We start from the raw sequence: 13,613 nt of genomic DNA, 5'->3' as shown, positions 1-13,613 counted from the left end.
TAACTTGACAGCAAGCATACTGAAATGTATGGGGTTTATCTTTACAGGAATTTCTCATGGAATCAGACTTTTTTTTTCATTTATTCTCATTGCTCCTGTACACCCTGAGAACAGATTTGAAACACAGAGGAGGAAACTTAATATGGGTGGACATGTACAAATGTTTTCATTTTATCCCTCTATGCTGTTATGCTATGGAAATATATATTTTTTAAGTTGCTCTTCAATGCTTAGTTATTTTCAGTAACAAAAAGGAGATAGATTTTCTTCAGCTGCTGAGAGATGATGGTGGAACGACAAGCAGTGATGATCTTAGGTGCTTTCGACACAGTAATTGCAAAGTCTTGCACGTGAGCAAGGCTTCACGCGCTGCTGCTGGGCAGCCCATCCCAGAATTGACTCTGGCACCTCCTCACGAGCTGGCATCAGTGCTGGGTGACACCTCGGGGCAGGAAGCAGCAAATAACTCTGTGCCAGCCTGAACTGCAGGGGTTGTTGAGATGGCAGAAATTTAATTGCTTGTGCTGGAATCAGGCCAGGAAACAGGGTCGGCTTTCTTGTCCTTTGAAAAAAAAGTATTCTGGCACATCACAGATGCAGCAGCAGCACTTGGTGTTGCAGCAGAAAATTTTTGCAGTGAGCTTTGATCCCATCCTGTACGTAGAGGGTTTTCCCTGTACCGAAAGGCCCACCCTGAAACACTGTTAGCTAAGAATTTACAAATAAAGTCAGTGTCTGTCTTCACCAATACCTTTTGCCAAAATCCTGTCTCTTAGAGCTAGGATGAAGGTATATCTCTGCCACCTCATTCAAATGCCACTGATGATAGCCACGTGTCACTTTCTTTGCTTATTTTGAAGGAAAGAAAGGTGGTTGAATACAGGTTTATTTTCAAAACTGCCACATATCTGTTAAAAATCTGATAATGCAATGGAAAAAGGAAAATCCCAAAAATAAACCTGATATTAAACAGCATCACCTCTTATTGACACTGGAAAACATGCCAAAAATCAGAATTTGAATGAGTATTTCCTTCCTGAAAATCTTAATGTTGGGTGTCTCATCACTGATTCTGGGCATTTTGGGCTCTTCATTTTGCTGTGTTGTGAATATGACAGAACTTTGTTGAGGTTGTTTAGCACTAAACTTCAAACCTTCACTTAAATCACATCATATTGCTCTTGAGTGAGAAACAGGATAAGCACAAAACTCCCCAAAATAAAGACATAATTTCACAAAAATCATCATCTGTTTTTAGACGGTTCAGAAGAGGAAAGGAGACAAAATTAATCAAATTAATTACTGTTTGCACATGCTTTGCTTGGTATATTTGGCAAAAGAAAATCACAATAGTGATTTAAGGCAACTGCTTTCTGGAGCACTCTGTGTGCAGCAGACTATTTGTGCCTTAGTAATATTGTTATGCTCTACAGAAAGCTGTCACATTCCTTCTTTTAGTTCCAATGTATATAGCTGAGTTTCCTTATGAATCAGTGTTTAAACAACATCATGTTTCCTTGATAAAAAGCAGGGAAGGACTCATACAAAGCAAGATTAAAATACTAGTTTAATTGTTGATTTGGAATACATATATATTCTGTAATGTGTATTATAGAATATATATGCTTTATGTATATGTACATATACATTTATATATTATATTTATTATATGTATACATAAAGTATCTATAATATTCTATATATTCTGCCTATACCATGTTTGATAAAACAATTCTATATTCTTTCATTAATATATGATTATAATATATTTCATTATAGTATATATGTATATTTCACAGTGCCTCATCTTCATAGGGGAAGAATCTGGCCTCCCTAGATGCTACAGCAAAGCACTCAATTACCTTGTTAGGCTTAAGCTTTCATCTGATTTCTAGATCATTTCACTCATGTGGAAAACTCAGTGGTTCTATTTTCCACAGCAAATTTTCTGCCGCTGTTTTTTCTCCTTTCCTTTCATGCCTCTATCCTTATGAAATAATCCTACAGAAGAAACTGCTGTATTCATATATGGCCACACACTCAGGTTTGCCAGTCATGTAGGGTAACCAGAATGCTGAGCACTTGGGGTTTTCAGCCTGTTTCTCCCTGTGATGTTGGAAACAAACCTGAGAGGCAAATGCAAGAGCTCCCTGCTCCTGTGCCAGCTTTCCCAGGATGCTCACCCTCACGTTCCCACCCCACCATACAACTTTCTTGTTTGCACCAAGTGTCACGTCCATTGTTATGGAAAGAGATAAACCTGGAAAATATAGAGCAGCTACTAAGAACTCGTAATTATGGAGAACACTTATTAAACACTTGAATGCATGCAAGGGGAATACGAACAGGAAAGGAAGTCTGCATAGATTTAAATAGGTATTCTAATGTACTCTGTTAAAGTGTTATTTTCTACTCAGTACAAGAAAAAATATCAGAAACCAGGTTATTAAATGTGTACAAAAATCCCACAAAAACGTGAGCAGTTACATAAAAAATATTGCGTTTGTCAAGTGTTGCCATGTCACAGTTTTGGCAGGTTCATGGGCTTCCAAGAAACAGGAAAATATCTGCTCTTTAGCTGATACGTGATGTTTTTGGAAGATCCAGACACCATGTCATCATCTTAATTTAACTCTTTACTGGAAATCTTTAATAATACATTGCCTCGAGTGCTTGTGGCTTTGCAGGGTTCTTCATGGAGATCCTTTCAGTGCAGGGAGACAAATTCAACACTAAACACAACATAGGAAATAAAACTCTGGACACAAAACTAAAACAGTGCTGAAAAGGGCTGGTGGTTTTGTTTCTAATTATGTGTTCTGTGCACTAATTGAGAGGTGTCATATGGAGGACTCAACTTGGAGCATCAGTGCATCTATGTGAAAGCACTGACACTCAGAACATGAGAAAAACAAACAAAAAAAGTAAATAAACCAAATGAAGAAAAAAACCCCACCCCAGAAATGAGGCCCTTTACACTTGGAGATGACTGCTAAAAGAAATGCAAAGTATTAATTAGTAATTTCACAAGGATTTAAAAAATCAAATATGTGACTATGAGATAAGGAACTGTGTCCTTTATTCTCAGACCTTTACCTGTAAATTGAATTTAGGTTTAACCTTTAACATTGACCCCTCAGGTTACTTTAACCATTTCTGTAACAATGGCCTGTGCTCTGTCTCTACATACATCTCTTGATTTTCCATAGGAAACATAGTTTAGAATATTATTATAATAAGCATTTAGAATTACTTCATGTTTCTCAATTGATTTCTTATCCACTTTATACTAAATATTTTCTATGTTTGAAATCTCTACTGGTCTTCCTTTTAGAGCTTACCCATGATTGGGAAGACACACCTCTACTCTGTTATCATCTGCCGAATAGTGTGGCCAGTTCAGGGCCATTAAACCTGGTTGCCAGGTCATTCTTTTGGAATGATATCCAAGAGATGTGTCATTAAGTCCCCCACTGACTGACAACAGAACAAACAGTGTAATCAGTTACTTTCTGTATCATTATTATTACTTATCATTATTACAATTAGTGTTTGGGGACGGGTTGATGTTGCTCTGGTGTGGAAGAGCATTTTGTACTCTTTCTGCCAAGTATCATCATCTTCCTTTCCTGCATCCAAGGCCATGACATCCAAGGCCATGGCTGATTTTTATCTGCTGCTTTTCAGAGGGCAAGATAAAGCTAACAAGCTTTTTTTAGGAACTGAAAATAGATAGTGGGAACTGGATAGAATTTTGTTCTGTCTGAGAGCTTTTAGGTATGCAGACATGAATTATGGTGAATTTCACTGCTGTGCTTTCAGCTTCTCCAAAAGGTAACCCAGAGAGGCCTGCCAATGAGTAATGTCCTTTTTTGCTATATAGGGAATTATTAGTAGCTTCAATGAGCAGAAATCTCAGATATATCTAATGGGACGAGGCACTGCTGGGTCAGTACACTAGTTTATCATCTCTCACAAAAGTTTAGAAATATTCTTTTGCATAAGGACAGAACAGATTGCAAACTAGAAGAAGGGATATTCATGGAGAAAACTACAGGAGGCATATTGATAATCTCACAACAGGAGCCTCAGGGGAGTATTTGCAGAAGTTTTTGCTCTTGCTACATTTTGCTATTTGTTTATCATAACTGAAAAAATTGTTGCACATTATGTTGTGGACTGCAAGGCCAGTCTCAGAAATCTGGTTGATTGATATGGAAAGTCACCCTTTTATACTTACTTGAAAAATGCTCCAGCCTGCTCTCTTAGTTGTTGGACAATTTAAGTCTTCATGACCAAAAGCAGGATACTAAAAAACTTGCCCAATTTCTGCGTTGCATATTAAGTTGCTAGGGGTGTTTTTGGATGGACATACTCATAAAACTGTTATTAACATGGAATTCTTTAAAATAAAGAAAGTGTAATACAGCTACACAGATCTGTGTGTTAGGTCTCATCTGCAGAAATGGAAGTGGGCATGCACTTGTGTGCATGCCTTTGTGCGCATGCTGAACCTGTTTAGTTACTGTACGATTGCTTGAAAATATACTGAGGATGTTGTTGCATAAACCTAGCTGTGACTGTTAAGTAGAAGCTTATTTATGTTTTCACCATGAAAAACCTAGAGAGTCATTGAAAATCCAGTTATAAGTTCTCCCTCACATAATTTAACTTATTGTAGCATATTTCTCTGTTTCAGAGAAATATCTGTGGGCTTCATTAGTCAGCACTGAAAGATCTGTGTTTGAGGCTTCTAGGCACCTTGTAATACAAATAAGGGTAATCAACAAACTGTGGTTTTAAGTAATTGGTTTTGATATGACCCTGATGATTCTTACCTGCTGTGAGCTGTCAAGAAAGGGAAACATCCAACTGTGAGAATTCCTGTCATTGCTGAGCCACTGCTGATATACTTCAACCTCTAGTGCTGGTGTAGAGAGGCTGGTTCAGTGAAAGTGGTTCTGTAAATGGTCTCTGTTTTTACTTTTCAAGAACTGAAGTAGACTCAGGCAGGTGTCATATCACAGCTGTCAACAAAAATGACTCACTGATTTTGAGTCAGAGTACCTGCCTCGTTTTGTAGAAAAATAAGAATTCTCCTTCCCTTCACTCTTCTCTCCAGGCAAATAATTTTAAAATCAAACTTCCCATGTGTTTGTATACACAGGCAGATTATTTTCTTTGTGTTTTGGGTCTGTCTTGGCTGCTATAATTACTGCAACACATCAAGGGCAATGCAGAATCTCTTGCCATTAACCAAAAAGAAGCTATCAATGAGTTTGTGTCTCAAAGTGTCCTTCAACAGGCAAATTACCTGAGTCCAGTAGAACACTAGAAACACTATAAACTTTTAACATATCAATTATCACCATCTATGTACAGGAGGCACAAAGGTGTTAATGAAACCTTGGCACTTGTTGAAGATGATGTGAAAAGTCTCATTGCCTGCAATGGAGCCAGTATTTACCTAATGTTTAAGAAACAAACTCAGCTGTGCTGGTGGACTGAGCTGGTGTCAGTCCATTCTGGTTCAGAAGAATAGAAGATGTGGTTTTCAAAAAAAATGTGGCATTGTAGTCAAGGAGAAGACTTTGAAATTTGCTTCTACTTCAGCTTAACAGAAGCTGCACATATTCTAACAGCAAAATATATGAACTCTTTTTCTTCAGGAGGTTTTGAGTACTTCAGTTTGAAGAATTTAGCTAATCTCTCTGAGAAGAAAAAATATTTTATCTGCAGTGCTCTGAAGCAGGTTTTACTTCAGCCAGTGAGAGACTTGCAAGAAACATTGGTTCATTTCAGTTGCTTCACTCTATTCTCACTGGAGGCCAACTTCAGAGGAAATTGGAAATGAGACTTTAAAAGTTTATTTTCACTTTCTGGAGAAGCACAACTACTGAAAAGATAAAACTGTGATGACCAGATTGGATGGAGAAAAGAATGGAGTATTTAATATACCTCAGAAAAAAACAAATTTCTGTACTGTGATGTTTGTAATGTAGAATTTGGCTTTGGAACATCACAACTAGACAAACAGGATAACTTGAAGTGTTTTCTTTTATACTGAAGGTTTTGCATAGTTATTCTGATATCCAAGTAGGCAGAATGGGTAAGTAGTGGATAAAGGTCTTCCTACAAAAAAGATATTTTTGGAATCATTCCAAGTCAGGTATGGTTAATTTAGGGAGGTACAGTAGGATATTTACTTCATTATCAAGTAGCAATAACCCTGATGAGAGACAGCCTGTTCCAGAAAGATCATTTTGATAATCAAGTAAATTTTTTTCTGAGATATTTTTTCACATTCTCTGTCTGTTGAGGGCTTTGAGGGGAGGAGGGGTGTGTGGGGTCGCGGCTTGGGCGTTTTTTGGGGGGGTTTTGTTGTGTGTTGGGGTTTCTGTTTGTTTGGTTAGGGTTTTTGGGTTTTTTTTAAGTTTTCACTGATGAACCAAAGAAGCAGTTGTTTGTAGCCTTTTGCCACCACATACCTCCTGCAGTTCAGAGGGCTACAAGAAGTAGAGCAGGTCACTGATGTTGTCTTAAGACCTCATTTCTTTGAAACGTAGTGTCATATAAACTCTACCTATAAAAATTATTGTGGTATTATTTTAGTTTAGAGATAATTGATAAAAATTTTATGACTGACGGGGCTGTAATTCATTCCAACAGTGAGCATTCTCCTTCTTGCCCAGGCACAACATATCTTGTTTCACAGAAATGCAAGGAAGAGCCATCCAAGATAGTTTTTGTTCAGAATTTTAGCCACTTTGTTCAGTACTGTTACCCTAATATATAGCTAGGCACAACAGGCAATTAATGGACGAAGAGAGTTCTCTTCCTTGAAAGGCATCCCTTCCACTCCTTATTGAGTGTCAGGGGACACATATTGAAGTAAAAACACAGAGAAAAGTCTCCTTTTTGATGCAACAGAGCCAGAGCCAGATCAGAGCCAGATCAGGGCAGGAAGCCTCCTATACAAGGGACTTGACTGACTGCCTGAGGCTGCTCCCTTTCTGTCTGTCTGGCACTTCTGCTGGCAGGGAGCAGCTGGAGAGTGGGCCAAGGATTTGGGTTTCTCTCCCACCCTAGCCAGTATCTTTTGGTCACAAGTTATTCATGTGTTTTAAGTTAAGTAAGCTCTTATGTTGTCAGGAGGGCTGTCTAACACTCTTCCTCTCCAACTAAGTGGCAAGGTAGTACCAGCACAAGCCACGCTAACATTTCATAGTTGGACTTTGAACATACACTCACACAGCTGGAGAAAGCTTGCTCAGGCTGGCAAGATGGGGAATTTTCCATTTTTTTCCTGGCTTTGTGCATGCTGTAATCCGAAGTGTCTGGCTACCTTTGGGAAACTTGAATGGATTATTTTCAAGAAGTACTTTTCCACAGTCTGGCTGTCAGCTGCCTCCTATGATAGGATTTAGTCAGGAGAGTCACTTGCAGTCTTTTAGAAACTAACCTTCAGAGCATGTTTTGGCCTTGTTCATAAATTGCACTGTTAACTTCCATATTTCTCCATTGCCCACACCCAAAGGTGCTGTATGTATTAGTTCTCTCACTGTGAAAATCTAATGGGGACAAATCAAGCATTTCTCAGAAGCTGTGTAGGGAAAATAACCTCAGTATCTGCAGGCACACAAACACATGCTTACTGTAGCCAGTCTTTTTCTCTTACTTAGTTCTTGTAGTTAAAGCTAGCTAGGATGATGACTATGGGAAGAATTATTTTATGAAAATTGTACTGGAATTTTGTTGGCTCTAGTATTGAGACTTAGGAAAAGTCTCAATCAAATCAGAAATTGTGCAAGTGAGTTCTTGTTCATGCAGAGGTAGCAAGATTAATCTAGCTGTCATCTTCTGGGAAGCATTAGGAAAATCAGCCAGAGAAGCCTGTGCTGTTGTAGCTCCAGTGCCAATGCAATCTTTCTTGAATGCCCTTTGTAGTATTGGCAAAATCTAATCTTGGTGAAAAAATTGAAATTAAACCAGGGAAAATTTCCATCAGCACCCACCTGAGATATGTTTTTCTTTTTAAAATGGACCTTTCTCCAGTGAAAGGTTCAATTTCAGCCTGGAAGGAAATATTTCATTTTGCACTATTTACAAGAAAAGCTGAAGGAATGAAGATGTGGATACCCAGAAGTGATCCTCTGATGTCATTTTAACTCAGTCTACTGGTTAGCTCCACTAAGGATAGCACAGTGTTCCCTCTCCCTGCACTCAGTGGGTATTTTGAGGAGGAGGATAGGATCATGCAGGGTGATGGAATAGCACTGACTGGAAAGATGTTCTCCATCATTCCAGTCAGTGCTATTCCATCACCATGCAGCATTAGCAGAGGTTTTTATTCCCTGTATGTGAGCTTGTAAGCTGTAGGGAGGAGACTGAATTCTTTCACCAGTTATCTGAGCATTGATTTACCAGCATTCAAATTAAGTGTATGGAAAGCCTCCTTAAATTAATGAGACTTTTTTAATAGAATGTAGGTATACTGTTAATCATCTATTTAAGCAACCTCTAGGAGTAGAGACCCAAAGAACACATTAAGGTTTGCCTAAAGGTAAAGTATGATTCACATTGTGGAGGATTTGACTTGAAGAGAGACCAAAAAACGCTTTAAAGTATTTCATTGGGAAATAATGTTTTGATTATCACCTGTGGTCTTTACCTGATTATGGATTATTTGCTAAGATCCTTCCCTGCTTATTTGATCTGCCTGAGGGGGTTTTTATAAAAATGTCTGGACCACATTATTTTTATGTTTCAGAAAGGCTTTTCACATACATTTGAAATGCAGGATCATTACTGTGTACAACATGTTTTTCAGACAGTAACAATTAATTTCTACAGCCAGATGTGAAACTTGGGGGGAAAAAAGAAGTCATAATGGATGTATGTGCAGGAATCCCCTTTCTCCCTTAGCTGTAATTGAACAAATGGCACTGAGATAATTCTGTAATTGTTTGCCTGTTCCATTAAGCCAATATGAAGATTAAAGTGCCATCTGGCTTTCTGAAAACTAAAGTTAGAAAACCTCCAGCTTGAAAGAAAAAGCAGCTGGATCCCTGTTGAGTGGACATTTTATATGTAATCTAACTTTGCTCCTCTCCACTCAAAGTTCTGACCACAAATAAGTACTCAGAGCTTTTCCCTCTCTGTAAAAGTCGGCACCCTAATAGAAATTTTTCAAAGTACCTTTTCCTGGAGGACTCTGATAACCTTGGGTCTGTTATTGTATTTATGCTCCAACTGACTTTAAAGACTGAACCTGAAAAGGAAATCTGGTTGGACAATTTCATTATAAGGGTTCTTTTTTCTCCTTTTCTGTGTGAAATAGTAACTTTTTCAAAAACATTGTTTTCAAAGTTCCCAGCGTTGCTAAAACTATACTTTTTGCACATGTATAGCAATTTCCTGTGGCATTTTTACAATTCATTTTATTTTGTATTTCTTCTAAGATCTTAAATAGCTTTTGCAACCATTACAGAAAAAAATCAATTTTAAGTCATGCTTCACCTCTGGAATCCATTTTTATTGAATATTTATAAATAATTTCAATAAAAAATAAGCTTTTTATATTGTCAAGAAATTTCACAGAAAAAATAAAATTAAATTTTCAGACTCTATGAAACAAAACTGGTTTCAGGAATATTTTTTTGTGAATTAAATTAGTTTTTTCTTGGATTTTTTTTCTTGTTACCAGGTCATCTAAAAATTTATGTTGATAAAAAACAGAGAGTAATTTCTAGGGAAGATTTCATCTGAAAGAATACTCCAGGACTGTTAGTGTTGAAAATACTGTATCTATTTTTTTTCCAGGCACTATTACCACTATCAGAATCAGAAACCCACTTTCATTTGATTGGTCTTGTATGAAATGTAGCCTATAAACAAACTAATGCAGGAACTTCCCTTTTTCCCCACTAAATGTAAAAGCTGCTAGAAAAAGTATCTCCAAGTCTTAGAGTAAAATATTTTCACATTTCGATTCCTGCATTATTAAAAAAAAAAAAAAAAAAAAAAAAAAAAAAAGTTAAAATGGAGGGTGATAGAATGGTCCAAACCTCAAGCTTTTTAGAGTCTTTCCCACACCCTCAAAAGGGATTGTTCACTGACACGATCCGTCCTAAGGACAAGATTCGTGAAGGTTCTTTTCACTGATCTCAGGGTGCAAAAACAGACACGACAAGGGGGTTTTGCAGTAAAAATCAAAACAAATGTACTTTTATTGAATAATCACAACAAAATGTGTTAGGGAGAAGGGGAATGAAGAGAAGGGAAAGAATAAGGAAAAAAGAGGGGAGGAAAAGAAAGGAGGTATATAGCTACCAGACATGGGATCCTTTGAAGTCCAGTCGACAGAGCCTGCCGTCTTCATGTTAGGGGAGATCTCAAGGGTGCCAGTCAGCTCTAACCTCTTTTATTGTCTTTTTTGACTGGGGGAAGGGGACACATTTCAAAGTAGTCTATTGAAAAGGCTACAAAAAGTCATCAGCAGTAGGCAAGAACCATTGTCTTCTCAGTCCAGTGGTCGCTTGCAAACTTGCTTTGGTTACCTGGCCTTCCCCACACACGCCTTCCCCCACCCTACGGTAGGGATTTCAGTCTCAGTCTTTTAGAGAAAAGAGGGGGCTTTTCTATGTAGGGGTCGCATGTCTCAGTTCTTGATGGGAGAACCTTCTCCCATCTCAGTCCATCTGTCACGGTGGTATGATGAAGGGGAATCAAGGGTCCTTTAGTGGTGACCACCGAGAAGGTCATTCCAGAGAGAAAGTCCAGCCAAGTCAGGAGGTTGGAGAAATTCCAGGAGCAGCAGGCAAAGGAGGGCACACTGCCCCTTCTCAGGTGCAGTGTTTCATGGGTTGAGCAAACACACCTGTAGACAATAGTTTGGCTTGGTGGACCAGTCGGACCCGGATTTCTTTTCCTTTCCCCTGTGGTCTCGACTTTTGTGATGAACAAGAGGCAAAGAATGAGGGAAATTTCGGACAGACACTCACATCCACCTACCGGCTTTGACTGGATTATTCAGTCTGATTAGAAAGCATAACTGGTGGACAGGGAAGTCTGTTTCAGTAAAGTGGTTCTTTGGAAATATTTAAAACTCAAAATCCAGTGGACATCCAATGATTTCTGTTCCCTTCTGAGTGAACTCAGAACTTTGGACCAAGCTAACTTCAATTGGCTTGAGGAGTCTTTGAGGAGCAAACTTTGCTCTTCCTCTTGTGCTGTCTGACCACCAATGCTGGGTCAAAAGCACTGAGCCTCATTGAGACAAAGAAGGTAGATAAAACCCTCTGTTGCTACCCTCAGAACCATCTGATAGTGCTATAACAGTGTGCTCCTCATGTGGCAGGGCAGATAACACATTTCTGCTTTTAAAAAACCCTAAAATATATATTTTTAGCAGGACATTTTCAGTAAAGGCCTCCTGATTCAGTCAATGTATGTGATGTTCATCTAGAGAGAACATAAGGCTGAGTTTGGGACTTTGTTCTTTAAAGCTGTGAGCCCCTTTGTTGTCCTTGGAGCAGTTTTAAAATTACAATTTAGCAAAGCATGTAGCTACTGCTATGTGCTTCTGTCTTGGCTAGCTGAGTTGTATTTAGAAAAATCTGTAAAATTAAATTCTCAATGCTAAACTCATTGAGATATTCATCTTTATGTATGAATTTAGGCAAGACTACCAGTGAGATTTGGTTTGAATAGTCACTGTTGAGCAACACTGGGAAACAGCCAAGATATGGGCACCAAACACTGATATGTATAATTTCAAAGCCATTTCAAAAAATTATGTCTGTAACTATTGTCTCACCTTCACTGACTGTAAAAATGAGAAATGTAATTTTTGCCCAAGGCAAACAGGGTTTTGAATATTAATTTGTATTTGTAAAGTACATCAACAAGGTAAGTCAGGACACCATTTGACCATGAATATGCAAATACACATAATCCTGTATTTTCACACCTAGCGAAATGATGCAGACAAGAAATCCTTTCCTTCTGAAATACATGCTTCATTAGGCAAACTCCATAACACAGAACTATCAGCAGCAAGCTGTGTTGAGATTCCACTTGCCATTTTATTTTGATCAGAACACGAATAGGATTTTATTGTTTTGTGATTTTGTTTTAGATAAAACACTTTACCCAGTGTGCATCATAATTTCTCCTGCAGAGTTTTTCAATCAAATCTCTTTTCTGTCTGAAGAAAAATGTGCTGGTTTGTTCTTTTCCCCTTTGTCTCCCCAGTGCATAGTTTGGGACTGGGATTCCAATGGAAAGCATGACTTCATTGGAGAATTTAGCTCGACTTTCAAGGAAATGCGAGGAGCTATGGAGGGAAGACAGGTAAGTGGAAACCACCTGAGCAATCTCAATATGTAATCTTTGTAGAGCGGTGTTCCCCAGACAATCCTGTCACAAAACAGGTGGCACTGCCTCATCATTTCCCAGAATTTAGTTGTGTTGATCTCTCCCACAGGTTTTACTGTTACCTGGATGCAGTAATCTGAAAATGTAAAAGATCATTTGCTCCTGTACATTCATGCCTGAAATATTTAAGGTTTTTTCCTAGCTCCCATTCCACAGGCATTTCTTTCTGCTAAGATTTATTTCCTTTGAGCCCAAGCACATGGTTTCCATGAGGTGCTGTGCTGCAAAGCAGATGCCCATGCTGGCTACTCAAAGCATTTCCCTGCTGGCCTAAAGGCCTCTATTGGGTGAGGGTCATTCTCCATCTTCCTCCATTTCTCATGTGCTGCATTCATTGCTGCCAGCTTTAACTAGAGCCCAACATGATGAAACTAATCGGTTTTCTAAGTATTTCATGATTTACAGCCCTAACGGGAAATGAAATTTTTAGCTTATCAATAATTTCACTTCTTTATGTCAACCTGATCTTTTCAAATTGCAGTTGATAGTAATTATTTAATATGATAAGTGATTTGGCATATCTAATTCCAGAAATTGTCATTTTCTATTATTACTTACTTCTAAAGGTGTTAGTTTTGATAAATTCTCTGAGTGGGAGTTAAAAACGTTGATCCTGCAGATAATTTGTATTCATTGTTCCACTGTTGTTGCGATCTCAACCCCAAACACAAATGCGTAATAAGCTTTATCTGGGATTTTTATTAAGGTTCTGTTTATAATGTGTTAGTAAAAATCTAACAGAGAGTCAGAAGGTGTTTGATAAGTGGTAAGCAGTCAGTCTATGCCATAGGTCAAGAAACTCGATGTTTTCTGTTGAAGTTCTTAGAATACACTAAAGTTTGGCAAATGCTGCTCATGTGTGTAAAATACTGCTGGTATGCATCAGCCATATATTAGTCCATTATAAATGACTTCTGAACACAACCTGAGTGTAAATGAAACCTTGCTTGCTCTCTCAAATCAAGTCAGAGGATCAAAACTTTTATCAAGCAACATTTGTGTGGAAATAAGGAGGCAAACAAATCCCAGAATGAATAACATTAACAAGGCCAGTGATGTGACAACACTCCAAATTTGTATACAAATAGCTGTGTCTTAAGTACCTGTGTCTCAGATACCTGTCTCAGGTACCTAAATACCTGTGTGAGTGGTAAAGGGTGTGTATTTTGAATGTA

General features: G+C 38.2%; 1 protein-coding gene across 1 annotated transcript in view; it reads left to right on the top strand.

Annotated features, from left to right (window-relative positions):
* Positions 1-13,613, top strand: part of CPNE4 (copine 4) — a 225,316-nt gene that overhangs the window by 159,193 nt on the left and 52,510 nt on the right. Inside the window, exon 8 of the mRNA XM_041466406.1 lies at positions 12,256-12,354. Coding sequence (XP_041322340.1) covers positions 12,256-12,354 — 99 coding nt within the window. The remainder of the gene's footprint in view (positions 1-12,255; positions 12,355-13,613) is intronic.

The sequence above is a fragment of the Pyrgilauda ruficollis genome, unplaced genomic scaffold (genome assembly GCF_017590135.1).
Source record: "Pyrgilauda ruficollis isolate IOZ18807 unplaced genomic scaffold, ASM1759013v1 scaffold2, whole genome shotgun sequence".
NCBI lineage: Eukaryota > Metazoa > Chordata > Aves > Passeriformes > Passeridae > Pyrgilauda > Pyrgilauda ruficollis.
This window is presented reverse-complemented; position numbering and strand designations above follow the sequence as displayed.